Raw genomic sequence first — 24,396 nt, 5'->3', positions numbered from 1 at the left:
TTATGCATTCCTCCATTAATGAACATTTGGGTTCTTTCTACATTTTGACTATTGTGAATAGTGCTACTATGAATATTCATATACAAGTATTTGATTACCTGTTTTCAGTTCTTTGGGATTTATGTTGGAACTAGAAATGTAGGATCATATAATAATAATTCTGTTTAGCTTTTTATAGGTACCGTCAAACTGTTTTCAAGTCTGCTTCATCATTTTACATTCCCACTAGCAACATAATAGAGCTTAAATTTCTTCAAGTCCTTTCTACATTTTTTATTTTCCATTAAAAAAAATTATGATCATCTCAGTAGGTGTAGTGTATCTTGTGGTTTTGATTTCCATTTCCCTAATGACTTATGATGTTGACTTGCCTTTTCCTGTGCTTACTGATCATTTCTTCCTTGGAGAAATGTCTTTTTAAGTGTTTTAACCATTTTAAAACTAGTTTGTCTTGGTTGTTGAGAGAAAGTCATTCTTTTGTTTATTTGTTTATTGCAGTGCTGAGGATCAAACCCATAACCTCAAGCTTGCTAGTAAAGTATGAGGCTGTACTCACTGAGCTACATTCCCCAGTCCTAGACCTTCTTTATATATTCTGGATATTAGGCCCTTATCAGATATATGATTTGCAAATATTTTCCTCATCTTATAGATTACCTTTTTACTTACTTATAATGTCCTTTAATGCACCAAAGTTTCTAATTTTGATAAAAGTATAATTTAATTTTTGATACTTATGAATATTTATGAATAGTTAAATTAAAGATGATGAAGATTTACCTTTATATTATCATCTAAGAGTTTTAAAATCTCAACTCTCATATTTAGGTCACTGATCCATCTTTAGATAATTTTTGTAGATGATGTGAGCAAGAGGTCCAACCAACTTGACTCTTCTGCAGGTATACATCCAGTTATATCCACACAACTTATTAAAGAGTCTCTCCTTTCCCCATCTAATAGTCTTGACACCATTGTTGAACATTCAGTAGCAAAGAATGCATGAGTTTATTTCTGAACTCTCAGTTCTGTCCCATTGATCTATTTGTATGCTAGTCCCACACTATTTTGGTTACTGTATATTTGTAATGTAATTTGAAACCAAATTTTTCAATCCATGAATATGGGCTATCTTTCCTTTATTTAGATCTTCTTTATTTTCTCTTAGAATTTGTTTGTAGTTTTAGTGAACAAGTCTTTCATTTCTTTGGTTAAATTTATCCCTAGGTATTTTATTATTTGATGCTATTGTAAATGAAACTATTTTCTGAATTTTCTTGTTGGATTGTTCATTTCTGATGTATAGAAATGCAACCAATTCCTGTGTGTCGATCTTGTACTCTGCAACTTGCTGAATTTTTTTATTAATTCAAGTAAGGATTATAATGGATTATTTGGAATTTTCTATATATAGGATCATGTCATCTTGGAATATAGTTTTGTTTCTTGATTTTTTTCATTTTGATGTCTTTGATTTCCTTTCCTTACCTAATTCCAATGGCTAGAACTTCTAGTACAATGTTAAATAGCAGTGTTGAAAATGAGCATCCTTGTCTTAATCCTGGTCTTAGAAATCATTCATTCTTTCGTTACTGAGCACGATGTTAGTTGTGGTATTTTGACAAATGCTCTATCTTATATTCAGGAAGTTCATTTCTATTCCATTTTCTTTCAAGTACTTTTGTCTTAAGGTATATTGAATTTTTCTAAAAAAATTTTCCTGTGTCAACTAAGATGACTATGCATAGGTGTATTATTTTATTTTGCCTTTTTTCATTAATGTGGTATACTTCATTGCTTGGTCTTTGTATGTTGACTCATGTGCATTCCCTGAATAAATCGCACTTGGTTGTCATGTAAAATTCTTCTAATGTGTTGTTGGATTGTTTGCTAATAACTTGTTGAGAATTTTTGCATCTCTATCATGAAAGATATTGATCTACAGCATTTTTCTGGTGTAATTCCCTGGCTTTACTCTCATAACAATACTGGCTTTATAGAATAAGTGAGGAAGTATTCCCTTTTCCTCTATTTTTGGAAAAAGTTTCAGAAGTATTAATTTTAATTTTCCTTTAAATGTTTAGAGAACTTACCAGTGAGGATATATATATATATAAATATATATAATACATATATATAGTTAATAAAGACTTAAAAGACAATTTTGTCATTTAAAATATTTTTTTTTTTGGTGGAGGGAGTTTTTTCATTATTAGTTCAATCTATTTTTTATAGATCTTTTGGATTTTCTACTTCTATTTCTTCTTGAGTCAATTTTTTGTAGTTGTTGGTGTTTCTAGAAATTTGTTCACTTCCTTCTAGGTTTTCTCATTTTTGGTGTATTTCATAATATTTTCTTATAATTTTTATATCTGTAAAGTTGGCAGTAATAGCCCCACTTTCATGTGACTTTTGTTATTTGCATCTTCTCTCTTTTTTCATCATTTTAGATAAAGGTTTGTCAGATCGTTGATTGTTTAGAGAATCAAATTTCACTTTCAACATGCATTACTTTTTGAAATAGTACTGTATGCCTGAGTCGCATTACAAATGAGTTGTCCACAACACTCTGGCCCTTCCCCCACCACCCCAACCTGCAAATGGTTCCTGCAATGTTCCTGCAAAACCAACATCATTTAGCCACAACCCCAACCTGCCGTGGTTGGTCAGGGTCCATCTCATGATCTCCACCACCTGCTACCCACCCAGATGGAGGCCAGAAATGTTCACCAATCAGAATCTTTGCCACATCCAGCTCTGTGGGCTTCTTTTCATGCCACCTGTACCTACAATAAGCATAACCTGGATTTCCTGATATTTGTCAGACCACTATGCCCCTCCCTGGGACCCTCAGAAGCCACAACAACACTACACATAGGAAACCTCATCCTGTAGGCACTCATCAAGCCTTGGGACAGGGAAGAGGCCAGCAGTGTGTGACTGTGTTTCTCATTCCTCAGGGGCATGTCTTTGCCGTGTTCTAGGGGCATCTATGAATTCGTTCCAAGGACTCTATCCTATCCCCAAGTCCTTCTTGCTACCATAGGCTACCCCTGAGGCATCTATACTGAGGTCTAAGGTTAGTTATTGAGCATCTGAACCCCAGAACACAGGATTAACTCCTTAATACAGACTTTGAACAAATCCTCTTAAATCACTGAGAGAACTTTTCAGCCCGTAAATGTGGTAAAGACCTGAATGCTCCTTTTCCCCCCAAAATTTATTTGACCTGAAAGTATGGAAACATCTGATCCACTACCTTTATGTTCTTAGTTAATAAAGACTTACATGACAATTTTGATGGTCTTTTATTTCTATTTTCAACCACACAGTCTTATCTTCATTTGGATGCTGCAGGGAACTCAGAAGATGGGGGAGCACATCATGTCTCCCTCCCTACTTGACATTTTCTTTCTTTTAGTTGCTGCCTTTCTCATTGTGGCCTTGTGCTACTTCATCACTTAGTATGAAATCAACAGAAATAGTTGTTATTTTTATTAGGAAGACATGACCTGAACAGGTAGGAATTCGATAACTACTTTTTCTGGGGTTATCATATTAGTCCAGATCATGTTTAACTAAAACCAAAGGTTTAAAATCCTAGAACTCACTAATCTATTTTCGTTGTCACAGGAAGCATGAGAACCAGAGAAACCACAATGAACCAAAAGCAACTGGGATGACAAGAGGCAAGAATTTCTCTATCCTCTGAAGGTATCAACTGAACAAATCCACTGCAGAGGACACAGGTTGTTACCAGGGCATCATCAAAGTACCTTCAGGCCATTGATAGACCTTTCTGCCTTCTGGTCCCACCACCAGTTCTCCCCAGGCCTGCTTTCCCCACATTTGCATTGGGCTGAGTCTTGCCATCCACGGAGTGGCAGAGAGATAGGTTCTGAGAAGGAACCTAACTTTCAGCTTGACTGGTTGAACCCCCAATTTAGCTGCTGACCTTCAGAGTGAGAAGCAGCAAGGTCACCTCCTGTCAGTCTAGTTCTTCTGTTGGCATTTACAGAGCATGAGTTATTTTCATTTCATTGGTTTGCAGAAGACTCAAGCTTCTCATCTCTGCCCAGGTCACCTTGAGGCATCCACGGCCAGGACTTCTCTATGATGCTGCTTGGTCAGTGGGTACACAGAGCCACGTGACTGAAATGAATCCTCTCTCAGGTCTCCTCAAAAGGCTACATGATACTCGTCTTCCAGATTGGGAATCGTAGAAACCGTAAGCTCAGTGCCAACAGGTAGTTCTCATGGGAAAGCATCCTTCCCAACTCTCTCAACATGCATAACAAATTCTAAGATGTGCTTACTAAGGCTCCCTGCTTTTCTGGATATCTGTGTGAACCAGAGGAGCAGAAAGTGACCAGGAAAAAAAATCTATCTGACTTGATGGTTCTTTGGTTCCCCCTGAGCCATTCTCCCATTGCATTCAGCCACCAGAGGTACTGGCAGGAGATCAGAGAGCGGGAGCAAGAGGCTAGAGTGACTTTCTTCCTCGGTTGTCCTGTTCTGTGGAGTTCAGGTGATATTGTTTTTGTTGTTGTTGTTTTGGGTTTTTTTTTTTTTTTTTTTACCCTTTAAGCTCTAAGAAGAAAAAATAATAATCTTTGCCTCAACCCTGATAATTTCTCAGTTGGAATAAACTCCTGTAACAAAAGATAGTTTACCAAAAGGGAAAAAAAAGAAGTACAATAACATGTACATTTCATATCTACATAGCATATATCCAGAGAATGAATAATTCTCAAGCAAGTGGCTTTGGATTTCAGCTTATAAAGCATCTTCAATGAAGAACAATAAAATATAAGATAAATGGCAAGACCAAGGAAAAGGAATTTGAGTCTCTAGGGATGGAAAGCTCTGGGAAGGCAAACAATGGCAGATAAAGACTAGTTAGAAAAGCTTGTTAAGGCAGATTCTTCTGGTGTCATTTCCCTGTTGATAAGGATCTGAAGTTATCTCTGGTGGTTAACCTTTGCTCTCCCTGGTAGAAGGGTGTGGGGAGACTTTGTTTGCCTTCATAGAATCTATGTCCTGCTTTTAGACAAATAGAGGGAAGGCAGAGAACTTTCCTGCATCTGCTCCTTCACAATCATTTTCAGCTATGAGCCTAATACCAAAGAGGCATATTTTGGGGTGAACATTCTGGTCTCCCACAAAGCATAGGAGTCCTAGCTCTCGATGTTGCTAGACTCTGGACACCTCACCACCTGGTTGGTTCTCTCACCCTGGTCACCCTGCTGTAAACACGTTCCTCCTTATACAATCTCTTGCAAATTTCAGCCACATGTGACACCTGTTTCCTGTAGTCAGATAGGATTTGAATCCTGACTCTGACACCACCTACCTCTGTGCCTCTCCTTGATGACAAAAATGACAGGACTAAAGCTAATGATCTCAGGTATGTGGATAGAAATGTAAAGTGTCTTAATAGGAGACAGCAAAATTCTTGGGTCTTGACCTTCCTTATCCTGGGTTGAATCAAAGGAACTGATGGTAAGATCCAGGGTCAGGAGATTCCAGACATGGCAGGACAGCCTGTTCCTGAACAAGGAAGGAAAGGAACTGTCTTCTAAGGAAAATCCTTAGCATCAAAACCTGGACTTAACTCAGGACACAGGGTTACAACTTCTTTAGTTCTAGAAAGGATACCTGAATGGCACTGAGGGTCTCATTGCTATTGTTAACCCTGACTGTCTGCATCCTTCAGCCCTCCTCTCTGCACATGGCTTGGGCAAAGCTGTCACTGGTTGAGTGCCTACTACATACCAGATACTGTACTAGCTGCTTTATATTCATTTAACCCTTACAGGTCCTAGAGATTTTATGATTCATTGTTTATAGTTTGGGAAGTGGAAACTTAGGAATTTGCTATGGCCATAACATAAGATCCTGACCCCAGGGTCTGCAGAATTCCAAACAGTCCCAGGGACTGATTCAGATGATCCTATCTAAGGTCTGTAGGACCTCAGGGAATGTTCCTACATTGCAGCATTTTTTTTTTTTCTTAAAAAAAATAAAATGTCTTTCAGAGGAGTGGGACCTATAATAAGTGAGACCATTCTTGCTGAGGATATCCCTGACCCAAGAGATCATTTTGCATTCCCTTTCATTAAACATTTTATCTCAACAAAGTTTCTAACCAGATCCCAAATTCACAATACTGAAACCAGTGCACACGGTCACAGTAAAACCTCTTTGCATTTCCTGCACCTCGGCAAAGAGCCTCTTGCATTAATCCTCTAGGAAATGCTCCGTTCTATTGCATTCATGTCATGCAAATGATCACAAGCAGGAGGGCAGCAAGTGGAAAAGTTCCAGATGCAGAGACCCATCAGATAAAGAAGCTCAGTGTCATTACATGTCAGAGCAGATATACAGGAACGCCCTGAATCACAATCAAGGTTGCACAAGCAAGATTTCAAAATCAATCCTCCTCTGGAGACCTCAGCCCAGTGTACAACGATCCTGTCTGGAAAAGAAGAACTGTATCTTTTTGATTTTTTTTTCAACTCTTCACCATCACTCACCCTTCTATCTCCGCCTTCTCTTTCTGCAGGAAACTTGATTTCCTACTTCTGCACACCAAGTTTCTACCTCCAGATCTGTCGGTGCACTTGTTGAGAAGCCTGGGTCACCTGGGAGAAGCCATCCACTGGTGAGTTGGGGGGATTTTCCCACTACTTTATGAGCCAGAGACTCAAAGCTGGAAGTGCAGAGTGCAGGCTCACCCTAGGGGCGTGCAGCCCACAGCTGGGGGATGATCAAGGTGGAGGAAAGGGGGTCAGGTGGTCATGCACACCGCAGATGTTAGAAAGACCCTGATGACAGTGAGGAAGCGCGGGGTGTGACAGGATGGGACTTTCCCTGGGACTTAGGTGACAGCAAAGTGTGGATAACAAAGAAAGGAAGGACAGCCACTCTGTTCATTCACCCTCCAAGTCCCTAATGGGCTCACTCTGTGCCTCTGAGCATTCAGGGGTTTCAAAGAGCTGGAACTTTCTGTCTTGAAATCTTTTCCTCTAGTCCACATATGGGACAATTCAGGTTCTGGAACAAAATGTGCTTCTTGCCTCCACTCAGGAGGTCCACTGAAGCTGAAGGGAGGAATTTCTTTTTCTGAGCGGTAACGGCTCCCTACCAGTCCTGGACAATCTGTCCTGATGCTTGAAATGACACCTAGGACAGTGCTACTATAGTAGAAGCCCGGTGCTAGCTAGTTGTGGTGAAGTTTAAATTAATTAATGTGCACTCTGTAGTTAACACAGCACCTGCAATTTCAGGAGCACTAAAGTTGGAAGTCTTCAGGTGGGTGCATTTTTTTTCCAACTTTAATCTTATTTAGTTTCTCCAGTTTTCAAGATTTTGACTTGGTGGTGTGAAACGCAAGACTTGTGAAATGTGGCAATCACGAGGGAGAGGGAAGGACGGATTTATGGATGGATGAAAGCAAATGTATAGTCAATGCCAGGAAAAAAATAGTTCTTCACAATCAAGTCCTAGGGATGTTAGGTCTTCTTGCTATTACTATTATTATTATCATTATTATTATAAATAGTTTCATGTGCTCATTCAGTGAACATTTATTGGCACCTCTTTTTGATAAATGAAATCCTAAGAGCTTGACATGGAAGCTTGATCCAGTCATTAACCTTGAGGTGCATACAATGCATTGGAAGATCATGTGACATGAGTTTATTTAGATGGATAAGATGGTTTGACAGAGCCTGCAGATTAGGCTTCACAGAGAAGTGGAATTTGTGCAGGAGATATTAAAGTACGAATAGGAGCTCATTGATATTTTAGTCAGAGGGACAAGTATATGCAAAACCACTGATGCATGAAGGAGTTTGGGGGGAAATGGAGAGAAGACGACTGTGGCTGAAGGACATTATTGGGAACCTGAGAAGTGTTTGGAGATGAAGCTAAGCAGTGAGCTTAGAAAGGTCATGCTAGCTGTCTGGCTGTCATCTTTAAGGTTCCACCATACACAAGTCATGGGGCCACTGGAGGTTTTAGGCTGAGATGTGCATGATCCAATTTCAGCTTTAGAGAAAGGGAACATGACTGTGGACCAGCCACAAGTAAAGGAAAGACCACAACAAAGCAAGGGCTGAGGAGTTTGTGAGGCAAGAAACTGACAGTTGAAAGAGATAAAGAGGGGAGGAATCTGAGAGGTCTTTGTTAGGAAAGACTCTTACACAGTAATCATGCAGAGCCTCTCTCTACCCTAGAGACTGTGCTAAATCCTTACTTATCTCTTATGGTCTTCATAGTGACTCAGTATAGTCAATACTAATACTAATACTTGAAGAAGTCATTGGCCTCAAATTACACAGCTTAGACATTGGAGGGAAGATTCCAATCCAGGTCCATTTGGCTCCAAGGGCTGACTCCCATTTTATGAAGAGGAAGGGATCTAGGGTAATACCAAGCCTTGTTTCTCAGATAACAAAATAATGAATAAGATAAGGAGCCCATAACCTGGAGCAAATTTCAGGGAATGCTTAGTTCATGGCTGGTGGAATGTGTGGTAACTTCTGAGGCCTGTATTGCTCCCTGATGAATCTTCAGTGCCTAAAACAGAATATGAATCATAGCAGATGCTCCATTAATGTTGGTGAAGCAAATAAATCCATGGGGAGATATACGGTGGTAATGAAAAGTTCAACTCTGAGATTCAGGGAAAAGGTGCAACTCGAAGAAGGAATTTTGAGAAGCATTAACATCTGGGGAGTCAGATATTGAGATGGGCTGAGATGATTCCAGAAGAATTTTAGAGCAGAAATAAAAACCAAATGATAAGAGGTGAGACCCAAGTAGAGTGCATGGGGGCTCATACGGGCAGAGGGAAGAAATGCCAACGAAGAACATTAACAAGAAGTGGTCAGAAAGGAACTTCCTCCTGGAAGCCAAAGAGCTTTAAATGGAGAAAGTTAGCAAAAGATCAGTTGCTCCATGAGGATGAAATTGGAACAAAGTTAAGGAATTTGAAAACTGGGTTGTCAAAGCAACCTCAGCGAGAAAGATTTTGGCAGAATGGTGGAAGTAGAAAGTTAAGAGTTATCAAAATGCTTTTGGTTGCAAGTAATAGAAAATGCAATTCACGATGGATTTTTCCCCGCCTCAAATGATAATGTTAGAAGACGAGCAGTTGTCATCTGCTGGGTCTCTGCATGGCTTCTCTCTAGTTCTCTGGGTTTCTCGTTCATGGTCCCAAGCACCAAGCCCACATGAGACAAGCTTCAAAAGTAAAAGAGGCAGGTGGTGTTTCTTCTGTGCCTCTCTTATGTTGAAAGAGCCTTTCCAGAAGATTCACTTGTCCAGGGCTGGGTCACAAGCCTGTGTGCTACCTGCAGAGGAGCTAAAGTTAAGCATTCAGCAGTTTTAGCTGAGTGAGAATCATGCTGGTTTGGGAAGACAAGGGTGTTGGAAATGGCTGTTGGGTGGACAACCCGTGTCTGCTGGTAGGAGAAAAAGGGAAGTGAGGCACTTGCTTTCAAGGAGATAGTTGTGAAGAAGAGACCAAAGACCAGGAAGTGGCTCAAGTGGAGAAAGGCTGTTTGGACCATAGACAGTGGTCCATAGGTTGTGCGGTCCTCAATCTGTTCTCTTTTACAGAACAGGAGAAAATGGAAGACAAGCACACGTTACCCCAGTTCATCCAGAATATATTATCCACATCTCACTCTCTGTTTATGAGAAGTATTAAAGGAAGCAATGAAGAATTCACCACCACCTATGACTATGACTACAGCCTTCCCTGTTACAAACCAGACGTGAAGTACATCGGAGCCCGGCTCCTGCCCCCGCTCTACTCGCTGGTGTTCATCTTCGGTGTCGTGGGCAACCTGCTGGTCGCCCTCATCCTGATCAACTGCAAAAAGCTGAAGAGCATGACTGACGTCTACCTGCTCAATCTGGCCATCTCTGACCTGCTTTTCCTTCTCACCCTCCCATTCTGGGCTCACTATGCTGCAAACGAATGGATCTTCGGAGATGTCATGTGTAAATTATTCACGGGGCTGTATCAAATCGGTTATTTTGGAGGAATCTTTTTCATCATCCTCCTGACCATCGATAGGTACCTGGCTATTGTCCATGCTGTGTTTGCTTTAAAAGCAAGGACAGTCACTTTCGGGGTGGTGACCAGTGTGATCACCTGGGTGGCGGCCATGTTTGCTTCTGTCCCAGGAATCATCTTTACTAGATTTCAAGAAGAAAATAACTCCTGTGGCCCACATTTTCCATTAAGATGGAAGAATTTCCATACAATAATGAGGAATGTCTTAAGTCTGGTGCTGCCACTGCTCGTCATGATCATCTGCTACTCCGGGATCCTGAGAACCCTGCTTCGGTGTCGGAACGAGAAGAAGCGGCACAAGGCTGTGAGGCTCATCTTTGTGATCATGATTGTCTACTTTCTTTTCTGGGCTCCCTACAACATCGTCCTCCTCCTGACCACCTTCCAGGAACTCTTTGGCCTGAGTAACTGTGAGAGCAGCAGTCGGCTGGACCGAGCCATGCAGGTGACGGAGACTCTCGGGATGACACACTGCTGCATCAACCCCATCATCTATGCCTTCGTCGGGGAGAAGTTCAGAAGGTATCTCTCGGTGTTCTTCAGAAAGCACATCGCCAAGCGCCTCTGCAAACAATGTCCAGTTTTCTACAGGGAGACAGCAGATCGAGTGAGCTCCACATACACCCCTTCCACTGGGGAGCAGGATGTCTCCGTTGGTTTGTGAAATGAGTGACAATTTGCTTGTTGTATTTTAAGGGAGAAAACAATCCTTGTGTAATCAAGCCTCTGTTGAAGAAGAGAGACCTAAAAATCAGGCACCCACGAACCTCAGGGCCATACCAGGAGTGACTCCTATCACTCTTTGCATCTCTAATGCACGCTCAGGGAATATTCCAGAACAACTGTGGGTGGAGACTTTGGCTGCTGTTCCTGCCTCCTGGTGCCTTCTTTCCCCACAGTCCTTATCATGTCACTCTTGGCTGTACAATTGTCACCACTCCAAAAGACAATTTGTGAAGGTCCAGGGGAATAGACCAAGGGACAATATGAAGGAAACTGCATACACATACACCCTCAGATGGTCACAGAAGAGGAATAGCAAGAGGTGGGGACACTGGGTCATGTCCTTAGGGACAAGGAGACTGGAGACAGAAGTGACAGAGGCCCCTGCATTGAAAATCACACATCTTGACCTGCAACTCTCAGTGTCTCAATTGCCAGGCAGGGTAAGCCTAGATGAGAAAGATTCTAGATGGGTTGGGAACAAATGTTTCACAGTCTACCTTCCAGAGTCTTATTTTTTGATACAGTCATAGAGTTCAGACATTTTTTTAAATAGAAAAAAAATAAGACTGAAAATTATGACTTGGAAACATGATGAAGCATTCTTTTAAGAGTTATCTATTTTCCCACACCTGAAAATATTATATTAGTTAAGAGTGACAACTCTGACTAGCTTAAAAACTCAGAGCCTGCTATGTGTTTGGGGGACTGGGGAGCAGACACGCATGGCTCCTGGCTGGCAGGGACTTGGGGTCTAGGTCTGTGGGTGTCCAAGCAGGAGAATCATCTGGATCATAGCACATACTCCACAGTGGCTGTCTCTACCGTGGCTTCATTCTCTCAGGCTTGTTGCCCCGAATCTGTTTTCTGTCATGATGAAGTTATGGATTTAAACATTTTCAAGTGCTTCAGTGCCTTGCAGATGACCTTGCTGATAACAAGTTGTCCCCTTTGGGCCAGAGGGAACTCCTAAATCAAGTGAGCTCCTAATCTGAGCTCTAAAGTAAAGGACGGGTTTGGAGAAGCTTGCTTGAGTGAGCATGGGCCTTCCTCCTGGTTGGACCACATTAAAGATGCTCTTACCTGTCACCTGGTGCGTTACTGATCTGATGGAAACAAGAAACACTGGAACCAGGCAACTCGGGAGCTGGAAGTTACTAATGTATAATAACTTCATTTTACCACATAGCTAGAGATTTCTGGAAGGTGGGGCAATTGGGGGGGAATGTCACCTTCAGATATCCTAACAAATGCATATGACTTGATTTCGATGATGATCAAATGTAAATATTGGAAAATAAATCAATGTTCTAGCTACATTGTTAAAAATATTTTTTAAAAGCAATTGTCTGGGGGCTGGGGATATAGCTCAGTTGGTAGAACGCTTGCCTCGCATGCACAAGGCCCTGGGTTCCATCCCAGCACCACCACCCCCGGAAAAGAAAGCAATTATCTGTTTTGTTTGTGGAAGATTGTGTTTTGTTCACAACTTTACACTTCTGGTGTAGTCACACACCTGTCCTTGCTGTGGAACTTGCAGCCTGCCTTGTGGGTCACACAGCCCCATCCTGTCCACAGCCAGTTCGACCACTGGAAGGTGAGCACAAGTGACATCTGCCTCATGCAAGCGGAGCCTTAAGAGTGACCGGGCAGATCCTCTTCTCAGTCACCAGAAGGCCTAAAGCCCAACCCAGCTCATGCCCTGGGGAGAACCCCTGGTGGGCAATTAGAGGTAGACAGAGATGAGGTGAGGAAAGACCACCATGCCAAGCACAGGTGTCTCAAGACATTTTTGGTGGAGGAGGAGGCTCACCAAAGCCTGCTCCATACCATCCCCCTTGACTGTGATGCCGAAACATCTAGGAAGGGCTGGGCATTTTGCAGAGAGGCCCAGAAGCTGCCAGGGAGGGAGGATTTACTCACCAAGACCCCCTCCTTCCTCTTTTGCTTTTGCTCATTAAACTTCCCTGACAAATCGAAACGGCATCAGGTGAGATTGGCCAGCAGGAAAGGCCACCTGGCACCAACCCCAGGAAACACCATGAGAGAAGAGGAGGCTGAGAGTGTCTGACCTCTGCAAGGTAGCTCAGGAACTGAGGGGAGGAGATGGCACCCAGGAGAACCCCTGGTGGGCAATTAGAGGTAGACAGAGATGAGGTGAGGAAAGACCACCATGCCAAGCACAGGTGTCTCAAGACATTTTTGGTGGAGGAGGAGGCTCACCACAGCCTGCTCCATACCATCCCCCTTGACTGTGATGCCGAAACATCTAGGAAGGGGGAGAGATGGAAGTTGGAAATGTCTTCAGATGTGGTCACTTTGGCACTATGTTTGTAGGTTGGGAAAGTGCATGCCTGGGGTTGTAAACAGTCATGTAATGTTGTGGATGGACCCTGCCTGGCCGTCCGAGATCAGGTATTTGGAAGGCCTCTTCCTCCCACTATCTGACGGGCTCCTCAGCACAGCAGCCTCACAAGCAAAGGTCATGGCATCAAATAAAGTCTTACTTGTACTGTCTCCTATAAAACATCCGAATGCCCCCCTTTCACAATATGAAATTATTTTATTTCTCTCCAATCAGTTTCAGTCCTAGGGTCAACTGGATTCTGGAGGGCTCGGCCTGGGGTAGGTGTGTGTCCTATCCTTTCTGCATCAGCCCTTGGCTAGTGGCCTGCCTCAGGGAGACCTGTGCTCCCTCCTCTGGACAAGCATTGAGAGGAGGGAGGTAGAGTTGGGAAAAGGGTGAGGGCATCTTTATCCAATTGGCCCTGCCATAGTCCAACTCATGTTGGCCAAAATGCCTCCAGAGCACTCACGCATGCTCCCTTCAGGGGGCCTAGAGCAGGTGGCACTCCCCTCGATCACTTCTTAGATGTTCAGGGTCTCTCTTCTACTAGACTTCTTCCAGCCTGCCATTTCTGCCCAGACCGTGGGATCCAGCATGACAGGGCTTGCCCAGTTACCTCTGGTGGTAGCCAGGTGACTCAGGCATGTGCAGCCTCGAGACACCCTTGCAGCATATCTGACATGTCATCTCCACCCCCACCTCCCTCTAACCCCGAGTCCTCTGGTCAGCTGGAGGCTGCCTAGTGGAGAAAGGAGTGCTGGCCTGCCCTTTGGCAAGCCCCATTCCTCACCCGATTCCCTCAGAGCCCCCTGGGCTTTGAGGAAAGAGACTCCACTATGTTCTCCATCAACACCACATCTGCAACCCTTTCCCCCAATAGACTCCTTAAGGAGACTGGGGTAAAGTGGGGTGATGTGCTGGGCGGAGGCCCAGGACTGGTGTCACCTCTTCGTAAGCCCTGGAGAGGTGTCTGACCTCAGGTGTCAGTGGTTTTCTCTAGAACAGTGGGGCACACCTCTTTGCCCCCAGCTGTAGCCCATAGTTGTCAGTTCTAGGGTAACCCAAAGAGCCCTACCTAATATCCTGTTATGTATAGAGCTAAGTATAGAGCTGCAGGCGTGGCTTGACCCACTTAGGATGACAGCGGGTCTATGTACCTTAATCAGCACTTTGGACTTCTGTTGCCACACCTAAGACTGCATGAGCTCCTTGTCTTGGCACTGAGCTGAAAGAAATATCCCCAATGCACAGGACATGCTTCTAAGCTGAGTCAAGGGGTTCCACCATGTTTGGGCATATCTAAGCGCATGACAGCCTACTCTGGTGCCTAATTGGTTTGATATTTTTTTACAGGACGTGTCAGGGATGTGGCGTGTGGACTAGGAAGGGGATTAGCCTGGGAAGGATCTAGGAGACAAAGACAGGAATGAAAGAGCAGTATGGTCACCTCCCAACCACCGACCATGACAGGCATCTGAGGTGGAAGGTGAGGGACTGTCTCCACAGAGGATGCTAGGAGTCCCAGGACCCAAGTATCATTGCTAAGGCATGCAGGTGACCAAGTGGGACACTGAGATGAGAGAGTTCCTCCTATTCCTGTGAAGACTATGGGGATTCTCAGGTTCTCTTGGTAAAGGCGGCTTTGGGGGCACCATGAGCTTCCTCCTGACGGTATAGTAAGAGGGCACAGTTGAATATAGTTCATGGGGTGATGTGGAAGGAAAGAAGCCATACAGGGGTGGACAGTATCTGGGATCCTGTTGATGTGGAGTTAAAGAACAGGTGAGTTTAATCTATATGAAGTCAGAGAGGGCCTTACCTGCAGGCACGGCAAAGGGTGGCTTCCTGAGTGGTTGGGAAGATAGTCCTCAGGATGGTGGTTCCAGGGGCGTGTGCAAATTAAAACTCACCAGGCTGTACAACCCAAACCAGTACCCTTTGCTGTATGTGAGACCTCAATAAAAATAGCAATTAAAGAATTATAATTTTAGTAACATGAGGAAATGCATATATTATCATCTTGAGCAAAACAAAAAACTAAAAACACGCAGCACATACAGTGGTATATATGTGAGAACGATCAAAAGGCACGCATGAGAAAAGGCAGGAATTGAAACATACCACTAAAAGGGATTGCTTTGAGACTATGAAAATATGCCTAATTTTTTCCGACTTCCTATTTTTCCCAATTTCATGCAATGAACACATGTTGGTTTTGTAATTAGACCTTCGTTTTTTAAAAAATAAAAGACCCATTTGCTATTTTTGCAGTCCATCTCACCATCAGCCAATACCCACCTGGAATCAACTCATGCCCCCAGTATTTTCCAAAGACCTGCAGTCTAGCAGGTTTAAGCTCACTGTCGCTGACCCTTCAAACTCAAGAAGAAGCAACATTCTCGGCCACCTGTTGATGATGCTTTGAGAATATGGCCCAGAGGTGGTGTGGGCAAGGAGAAAAAGCAACCTTTGAACATCAGGGCAAGAGATGGAGCAACTGCCTTAAAACTGGCCAGTGACCCACAGGAAAGGTGGCGTGAGATGCCTTCCAAGGTGGGCATCAAGTCTAGAGCAAGGAACTGATCAAAGGATCATTTCTCATGGTGTGTCTGAACACAGGAGAGCCAGAGCCACGCAAACTGAGAAGCACAGAGCATGAAGAGAAGCAGAGACAAGAAACCAAGTCACAGAGTGATCAAGGGCTAGCTTGCTATTGTTATATCCAGAACAGAGTTTCATTTATTAATTACTAAAGAATTTCCCATGGGTCCTCGCTTTCTTGTGCATCCTTGGAATGAATCCCCCATCCCAGAAGCCACCAGACTTCAAAGAGGGTTGACACCCTGCTGAGCTGTGCTCCCTTGTTTCAGCCTATGAATCCTCACCCCATTTCCCAAACCTCACGGAGTTGTGTACTGTTTAAGTACAAGCTGACCCTGGGTCTAGAACGTCGCTTGACAGGTGAGGAAATGGCAATTCAAAGAGGGGAAGTAACAAGTCAAAGTCATCTCCCAGGCACCGAGTGACCGAGCCTGCTCCACTACTCCACAGTGCCCTCTGGGGGTGAGCAGGCCCTCACGTCCTCGGTCACCCTGATGACAGTCACGCAGGACACAGATCTGCACACCGACTACAAGAACCAACATCAGTCGCAAACAGAAACATGACATTTGGTCAAGAGTTCCCCAAGTGCAAAACCAGTGAACACAAGGCTCTCCTTCAAAGAACCAAAATTGAAGTTATGTTGCTTATGTTTTATAAATTTTTATGTTTGTGGGTTGCCTGGGTTGCAAACTCTTTCTGAAGCACCCTTTGTATTTCTCTGCACAGCCCACTGAGGGCAAGGGTCTGAAAAGGCTGTACTTCCTTCTAACATTTGATCTGGACCACAGACATACCGAGTAGGTTTGGGTTTTTTTAACCCTATTTTACAGTTAAGAAAAAGGAGGTTTAGCGAGAGTCAATAATTTTGTCTAGAGTTAAGTAGTAAATAATGAAGCCAGGGTTTAACCCCGGAAGCATAGCTACAGTCCTTCACTGTTGCCTTTTGAATTGCTATTTCTGCACTTTTCTGAACAGTCATTTCTTTCCATTCTCCAAGCACTAGACACCTTTCAGTTTCTAATTTGCTGATACTCATCTGCTGTAGACACAGACTCCAAGGAAATCATTTTATTAGGGAAAAACAAAAGTTCTTAAAGTTTATTTATAAAATAAACTCTAAGAAAGGATCACTGAGGAAGTATCTAAGAACTTGGTGCTTATTGTGACTTTAGTATTTGCTAACTGCTGGCTGTGGATGCCTCATATAATCTTTCCAACAAACCCACTGAGGGACTGCTCTTATGCAGCCCCATATACAGAGGAGAAAACTGAGAAGAGAGGCAGGCTTCAGGTTTAATCACCACAGAGGCCCCTTGCTCAGGCTGGGTACTAGGCCACCTCCACAGGTTTGGGGCTTATTAGTTTGCTTTTTGGAGTCTCCTTGGACTTCCTGTAGATCATAAACCATAGCTTCTTATTTCATCTCTGAAGTAATGGAAGCCCAGGAGTGCTCTTGAGACTCAGGAGCATCTCTCTGCTGTATTCTCAGCTCTGCTGTTGTTAGTTTGGGGTCTGGGGATAAGTCACCAACCACTAAGAGATCTTAACAGGACTGCACACAGCATTAGCATATAATCCTGAAGTTGACCATATCAATTTATCTCCAAATAAAGTATGTCCTTGTGTGAGGAACTCAGCCATCTGTCAATCTGCCTTCATGTGGGCAATCGTAAATGCTCACTAGTTAGGAGGGTCCGGCACAGAAATGCGTGAGGATATGCATCATGGGATACTATATTCAGAGAAAGACGGGAAATGTGTCCTGTTCACAGGTGAACCTATGGTTAAGACCCTTTAGACAACCAGCTATTTTAGTTTACAAAGAGAAACAGAATTGGGTGGTGAGCCCATGTGAGTGAGCTGTGGTGGGATGGAGGACGGAAGGAGAGTGGGCAAAGGGGGGCACAGGTAAAAAGCAGAGTTCCCCTCTGAATATGAAGTTGGCTTTGATGGAGGGTCACTGTTAAGAGAGTCCGGCTCTCACCCATTCAGCCTTACCACACAAGGCCCTGTGGTCTCCTACAAACCATTTGCCTCTTTGACGACAATTTCTTTTATTTGAACGTGAACTTTTGATTAGATAGGTAAGTGTGCTTCTAGCTCTAATATCCCTTAATTCTTTCTAGTTTCTAACAGACTCTATGTAGTGGGATGAGCAGAAAACAAAAGTGAAATAAAGAATGGAATGGGAAAAGCTGACAAACTCTGAACCCAGAGTTCTTTTCTGTAGCCTATTTTAAATGCAACTTAGAAAAAAAAAAAAAGAAGAAGAACTGTTCGCTGATTCTTTCCCCCTGCAATTCACTTATTCATTAATCTCCGCCCCTCTTCAAGAGAAACTGTGCATTTCCTACTTCTAAACTGGCTGTAGGTTCAATGTGCACAGCTCAGTTGGCCAGAGGAGCTGAGACATCCGTTCCCCCTACAAGAAACTCTGGTAAGTCACCTCTCAGCCTCTTAGTCTCTTAGCTCAGCTTCTGTGATGAGTAAAACCTTTACAGGAAACCCAGAGAAAACATCTGGCAGCACCAGGTGCTCAGAGAACTATCTTAAAATATAACCTTTAATATAAGGAAAGATCAGGATCTAGAACAAGTGCCAGATTAAAATACCATCAAAGATTCAAAACACGATTATGAGTGAAAGACTTAAAAGGGAGCAGTATTACTTTTAAAATAAGTAATCCTCACCTCTGAAAAAGAAAGATTTCCAGAGAGAGGAGTCTGTTGAAATCTCAGCAGCAACTCTCCTGAGCTAAGGAGAACTGAAACCACTCCAGTGGGTGCCATTGAGCATGTGCCCCCCACCCCAGAAGCTAAATCCGGTTTTCCCCCAACCCAGAAAAAAAGAAGGGAAACCTAAAAAATGGTCCAATTTAATATCAAATAATAAACCTCAAAAATGTTTCCCTCTAATGTGTTTGTTCCACAGGACATTTAGTGTATGATTTCTTTTCTGGCTCAGAATTTTAAAAGGTGAGATTTTCTGTGTTTCTTTCAACCACCTAATGTGAGGTCCAGGGAGTTCATGAGTGACCAGGATTAATTAGAGAGGATTTTCGGCTCAAGTGGTGGAACCTGAACACACTGGCCAAGCCAGCTAATTGTAAAGCCAAATTGCCCCAAAGCTATGACATTCACCTTTGGAGGTAGATGAAATGCTTTCCATTTGGCCATTTCTTGTGTTTGTGTGACTGCTCTTAGATGTGACAACTCAGAAACTACAAACACAAACTCCAGAGAAATGGGAGGATGGCATCCTGGTTTGATCACTGGTGTTGGCTTCTGTGACCTTCTTGGGGACTTGAGCATCAGCCCATTCCACTCTAACTATGGGTCCACCAGTTAATGTACCTGCTCTTTAGTTCTCTTGCCAAGAAGTGAGGGATAAAGTCGCATGGTGGTGAGTGACATAGTGGTTGAGGGCGCAGTTCCTTCCTCGCTGTGTGGCTTTGGGCTAGTTACTCATTCTTCCTGTGCTTGGGGGTCCTGCCTGCAAAATGTGAACAACATTACCTGCCTCATAAGATCGTCCTGAGGATTAAATGAGCAAGTGGGTATGAAGCCTTAGCCCAGTGATTGGCCTCAAGTGTCTGCCCTGGGGACCTGATCATTCTTACTGGACCACTGGTGGTGTGTGCTCTTTGTGATTTAACTCTGGGGAACAGCCAGTTCCACATAGATTATGAAACTGTGAGTTACCCTGTGCCTGACTCCATTTCTCAAAATTGTTACCCTAGCTACATTCACCCCACGTTGCCATAGAAAACAAGATTTTACTTGATGAGATGGTGCTTTTGTGAATTTCAGCTCCATCTGGTGAGTAGGGAGGATAGCAGCAAAACTTTCCTTCCCAGAAAAGTTGATTATTTGGAAATAAGAAGGGAACTCAGTTAAATGTGGAAATGGATGCATCAAAGGAAAGACCTATTAAGGTGTGAAGGAGTTTGCATTCACAGCAGAACACTAACTACCCTCAAGGGTATGAAACATCACTTTTTGTTTATTCACAGGGTCAATGAACATGGATTATCAAGTGTCAAGTCCCAGCTATGACATCGATTATGGGATGTCAGACCCCTGCCAAAAAATTGACGTGAGGCAAGTTGCGGCCCGGCTCCTGCCCCCGCTCTACTCGCTGGTGTTCATCTTTGGTGTCGTGGGCAACCTGCTGGTCGTCCTCACCCTGATCAACTGCAAAAGGTTGAAGAGCATGACTGACATCTACCTGCTCAATCTGGCCATCTCTGACCTGCTTTTCCTGCTCACCCTCCCATTCTGGGCTCACTATGCCGCAGCCCAATGGGACTTTGGAAATACAATGTGTCAGCTTTTGACAGGGGTCTATTTTATAGGCTTCTTCTCTGGAATCTTCTTCATCATCCTCTTGACAATTGACAGGTACCTGGCTATCGTCCACGCCGTATTTGCTCTCAAGGCCAGGACGGTCACCTTTGGGATGGTGACAAGTGGGGTCACCTGGGTAGTGGCAGTGCTTGCCTCTCTCCCAGGAATGATCTTTAGCAGATCTCAAAAAGAAGGTTCTCGTCATACCTGTAGTCCTCATTTTCCAACCAGTCAATATCATTTCTGGAAGACCTTCCTGACGTTAAAGATGATCACCTTAGGCCTGGTGCTGCCGCTGCTCGTCATGGTCATCTGCTACTCGGGAATCCTGAGAACCCTGCTTCGGTGTCGGAGTGAGAAAAGGCACAAGGCTGTGAGGCTCATCTTTGTGATCATGATTGTCTATTTTCTTTTCTGGGCTCCCTACAACATCGTCCTCCTCCTGACCACCTTCCAGGAATTCTTTGGCCTGAATAATTGCAACAGTTCAAACAGACTGGACCGAGCCATGCAGGTGACGGAGACTCTCGGGATGACACACTGCTGCATCAACCCCGTGATCTATGCCTTCGTCGGGGAGAAGTTCAGAAGGTATCTCTTGGTGTTCTTCCAAAAGCACATGGCCAAGCGCTTTTGCCAGTTCTGTCCCATCTTCCAGAGAGAGGGTCCTGAGCGCACAAGCTCAGTGTATACCCGATCTACTGGGGAGCAGGAAATCTCTGTTGGTTTGTGAGCCGGACTCAAGCTGGCTTATGTCCTGGACTGAGTTGTGTCTGTGACTTGGTTTTTATACACAGCCTGGGGATGGGAGTGATTCTTTTAAAAAAAGAAGTTACTACCACAGAGGGTCCAAGATTCATCTATTTGAGATCTCTTTTAAGTATATTGGATCTTTTAAACCCATCTCTTCTAGAAAACTGAATTCAAATTTGGTGATGTAATAGCAAACTTCTCATCTCATCTCCCCTCTACTTTTATTATGTTATTGGCAAACTCTTCCTTCATTGCAAAAATGGCCTATATAAAAGCAATCCTCCGAGAATTGCTGATTCTTCAGTTTACTGATTTAAAAAAAAGAGAGCAAGAGAGAAACATTTTGTACAGGTTCTTAGCTTGTGCAAGGCAACATACAGATTGTAAATGTGCTAAAAATTGGTCTTTGGTGATAGGAAAGGAAAGATAGAAATGTGATCAGTTAGGAAAAGGGATAGTCCATATGTGATTTTTCCCATAAAGTCCCATAGACTTTCAGGACCAGCTGAGCACCCTGTGGTTTGGGACAGCGAAGAATGTTTCTTAATGAAGGGATTTGAGTTGGATCATCTGTTGGTGGAGAGACTGGAACCCATGCTTCAGGCTTCAGGACTATGTGTACAAAGCTTGGCTGTAAGAAGACACTGGGCAGGTTGGGAGAGACTCTGGGGAGGAAGGACAGGGTCAGATCTCAAGGAGCTTGACATCACTGCTCTGTCAGAGTCATGAGCAGAGCACAGAGCTCCCTGGCCTGTCTGTGATGCACAAGGATTATTTCATGGCAATGGATGGCCTGGAAAGATGAGCATTTAGAACCTAAAGGCTAACATCAGTAAGGTCAGAGGGGAATGGCCTCCACCAAGGGCCAGGCACCCAGGATGGGAGGAGGGAAGGTTAGTTCTGCATTTAGGATGCAGAGTCAGCAGAACGTGCATGAATTTGAGTTGGAGGTTGGGTGGCAAAGAGGATTCGGGGAGGACCCTGAGGCTTCAAACCCATTGGAGAAGGCCTTGAGGTGACATAGGGAGAAGGGTTAGGTAAACGAAAAAAGTCTTTGGCATAAGAGGATAAGTCCCATTTTCTGAGTTGAATCCTGCCTTCCCCAGAGGGGCTCCACGTTGTCTTCACTAAAGGCTCCTGTCTGCAGAGCTGCCCACCATCCCAGTTCTGTTCCTGGGGGTTCTCCATGAGGCTCAGAAAAGCTAGATTTGCAAATACCTGAGCTGAGGTCTACATACACATTGTGGATCCATGTGAGTTCTAGGTGAGGATTGCTCATATAGTTGAAATCCAAAGGGCTGGGATGTAGCTCAGTGGTTGAGCCCTTGCCTGGCATGCATAAGGCCCCGGGTTCCCTCCACAACACCACCAACAAACAAACAAACAAAAAATCCAGAGTGTTATAACCTTACACAAGGAGGCCCCAAAGAGGTGAGGGGAAGCTCAATTGCCCATGGTTCTGCCTGCCTAGAAGTTTCAACTCTCTGGATTTACCCATCAAAATACAAAGTGGGGAAGTGACGCATGCCTTTGGAAACACGTTGCCCTGAGCTTCAAAAGCCACAAAAGTACAATTTACCAACTTCCACGTTTGAGGCCAAGTGTGGGGGCGCTAGATACTTTTTCCTGAAGCCTCCAAAGGAAGCACACCCAAACACTAAGGGATGCATTCACTTCAAAGAGAAGGTTAGGAATTTTTTTTTTTTTTTATATCCCTGAGGTTGTTTGAATTTCAGAGTAGTTAAGACAATCATAGCAAAGGCTAGGTGAGGAAACATAAATGGGTAAGAACCACTCAGGGGATTAAAGGGACAGAATGATAAGAAGTGCTACTGATTTTTCTCAAGCTCTGAATATGAAACTAGAGCATGTGGCTGTCTGCAGGAAGTGAACAAATGGAAATACCTTTCCTTTGTTCTGCAGGTCATTGAAAGTGCACGAGGAGCTACACCCTTCACCCCAAGTCACTCCAAACGTCTGACATCTTCCTATGTGGATAGAAAGTTCTAAACCCTTGGAAGAAAATATGCCTCTAATAAAAACCACCTTCTAAATAGAATTGTGTTCTTGAACAGTCATTCTTGGCCGTGAGGGCCTGGCGCCAGAGGGCCATTCAGGTAGGGGGAGCATTTGAGAATTACGTGACCTAGACTGGTTGTCACAATGAAAGGAATTGATAATTTCAAGATGCCAAGCAAATTATCTGCAAAAAAAAATCTGATCTCCAAGAGGTTTGTCCCATTCTCCCTGGACTGTGAAAAAGATGAATCCCATATGTAATGATGATTATCAGAGTATATATCAAAAGAGACCAACTGATGAGGCTAAGATTTTGAAAAGCCTTCATCATCCAAACCTGGTATCATGCTTTTACTGAAGCCAGGGATGGCAGTCTGTGCCCTGTGATGGAGTACGGTGACAGGTCTCCAAATGACTTAATAGAAGCGTGAAATAAAAACAGCCAAGACACCTTTCCAGCAGCTATCATTTCAAAAGTTGCTTTGAACAGGACCAGAGGGCGAAAGTATCTGCACCAAGAAAAGAAACTGCTTCATGGAAACAAGAGTCTTCAAAGGTTGTAGGTGATTTTGAAATAACTAAAATCTGTGCTGTAGGAATCTCTCTACCATTGGATGAAAATATGACTGATGAAACTCTTGATGAAAGCAACTTCAATGATGAGGAATATTGTGCAGATTTGGGAACCAAGTCACCTTTTAAAATGGAAGAACTGGATGGATCATACCAGAAAGTAATTAAACTCTTCTCCATCTGCACTGATGAAGATCCTAAAGATTGTCCTTTTACTGCACACGTTGTAGAAGCTTTAGAACTAGATAACCTGTGATCATAGTCATGACCGCCTCACCATGATGTATGGTTGTGCATATAACGGTTTTGTTTACTTGGTACATTTATATAGTTACTATGGTGATCTATGGTTACTAGACTCTGGAAGAGGCCTATTGTAGGACCATAGTATTATTAACATTTGAATAACTTCTTAAGGCTATTTTTTATAGTTTTATGATAAGCACTGAATATTGTACTGGATTTTCTGTGAAATTTAAAAAACTAGATATGCAGGTACTTAGATGTTACTCACACAGTTAAAACACTAGCTATAAATGTTGTAAACTGTCTAATATTAATTTGAATTGAGTGACCACTACTTCTATTAATGGTCTTTCTTAGATATTTTCTCTTTTCATGGATCTGTTAAAATTATCACTTTATACAGCAAAAATAAATAAAAAAATAAATATTATAGTATTCTCATTCCTTTAGTAAGTATACATTTAGAGAGCAGAACATAGAATTGTTCTATCTTTAAATATCTGTTAAAGATATTTTATAAATAACACCCTTAGTTTAAATAGTACTTAATTTAAGTGGGGGGGGAGTATATTTCCTTTTAAATATTTTTTAAAGTCCACTTTCTTTCAGAAACAAATTGCCATTTGTCTTTAAAGATGTTACATCTAAGGGTGGACCTGAAAACTTTTAAATTCAAATTTAATTCTACTTCTCAA

The 24,396-nt window shown here is 43.2% G+C and overlaps 2 protein-coding genes and 1 pseudogene across 8 annotated transcripts; all 3 read left to right on the top strand.

The window, feature by feature from the left end:
* Positions 1-5,339: 5,339 nt before the first annotated feature.
* Ccr2 (C-C motif chemokine receptor 2) lies at positions 5,340-12,108 on the top strand. Of its 4 annotated transcripts, XM_047530707.1 has the most exons (3): positions 5,340-5,407; positions 6,566-6,664; positions 9,628-12,108. In XM_047530707.1, exon 3 carries the CDS (start codon positions 9,639-9,641, stop codon positions 10,752-10,754), a length of 1,116 nt encoding a protein of 371 aa, XP_047386663.1. In that variant the 5' UTR covers positions 5,340-5,407; positions 6,566-6,664; positions 9,628-9,638; the 3' UTR covers positions 10,755-12,108. The 4 variants fall into 4 exon arrangements, with proteins under 4 accessions (XP_047386663.1, XP_047386662.1, XP_047386664.1 ...); XM_047530706.1 differs by lacking the exon at positions 5,340-5,407 and having other exon boundaries at positions 6,526-6,664; XM_047530708.1 differs by lacking the exon at positions 5,340-5,407 and having other exon boundaries at positions 6,536-6,664; positions 9,633-12,108.
* Positions 6,605-23,432, top strand: Ccr5 (C-C motif chemokine receptor 5). Of its 4 annotated transcripts, none has more exons than XM_047530705.1 (3): positions 18,098-18,201; positions 19,777-20,701; positions 22,787-23,432. In XM_047530705.1, the coding sequence occupies exons 1-3, from the start codon at positions 18,141-18,143 to the stop codon at positions 22,842-22,844; spliced, it is 1,044 nt and encodes a 347-aa protein (XP_047386661.1). In that variant the 5' UTR covers positions 18,098-18,140; the 3' UTR covers positions 22,845-23,432. The 4 variants fall into 4 exon arrangements, with proteins under 4 accessions (XP_047386659.1, XP_047386661.1, XP_047386658.1 ...); XM_047530704.1 differs by adding an exon at positions 18,696-18,739 and having other exon boundaries at positions 18,142-18,201; positions 19,777-23,432; XM_047530703.1 differs by lacking the exon at positions 18,098-18,201 and adding an exon at positions 6,605-6,664 and having other exon boundaries at positions 19,777-23,432.
* On the top strand, positions 22,854-23,711 carry LOC124968243 (lymphokine-activated killer T-cell-originated protein kinase-like; annotated as a pseudogene).
* The last annotated feature ends 685 nt before the right edge of the window (positions 23,712-24,396 follow it).

Source organism: Sciurus carolinensis, chromosome 17 (assembly GCF_902686445.1).
Source record: "Sciurus carolinensis chromosome 17, mSciCar1.2, whole genome shotgun sequence".
NCBI lineage: Eukaryota > Metazoa > Chordata > Mammalia > Rodentia > Sciuridae > Sciurus > Sciurus carolinensis.
Note: the sequence above shows the minus strand (reverse complement) of the source record. Positions and strands in the feature narration are given on the sequence as shown.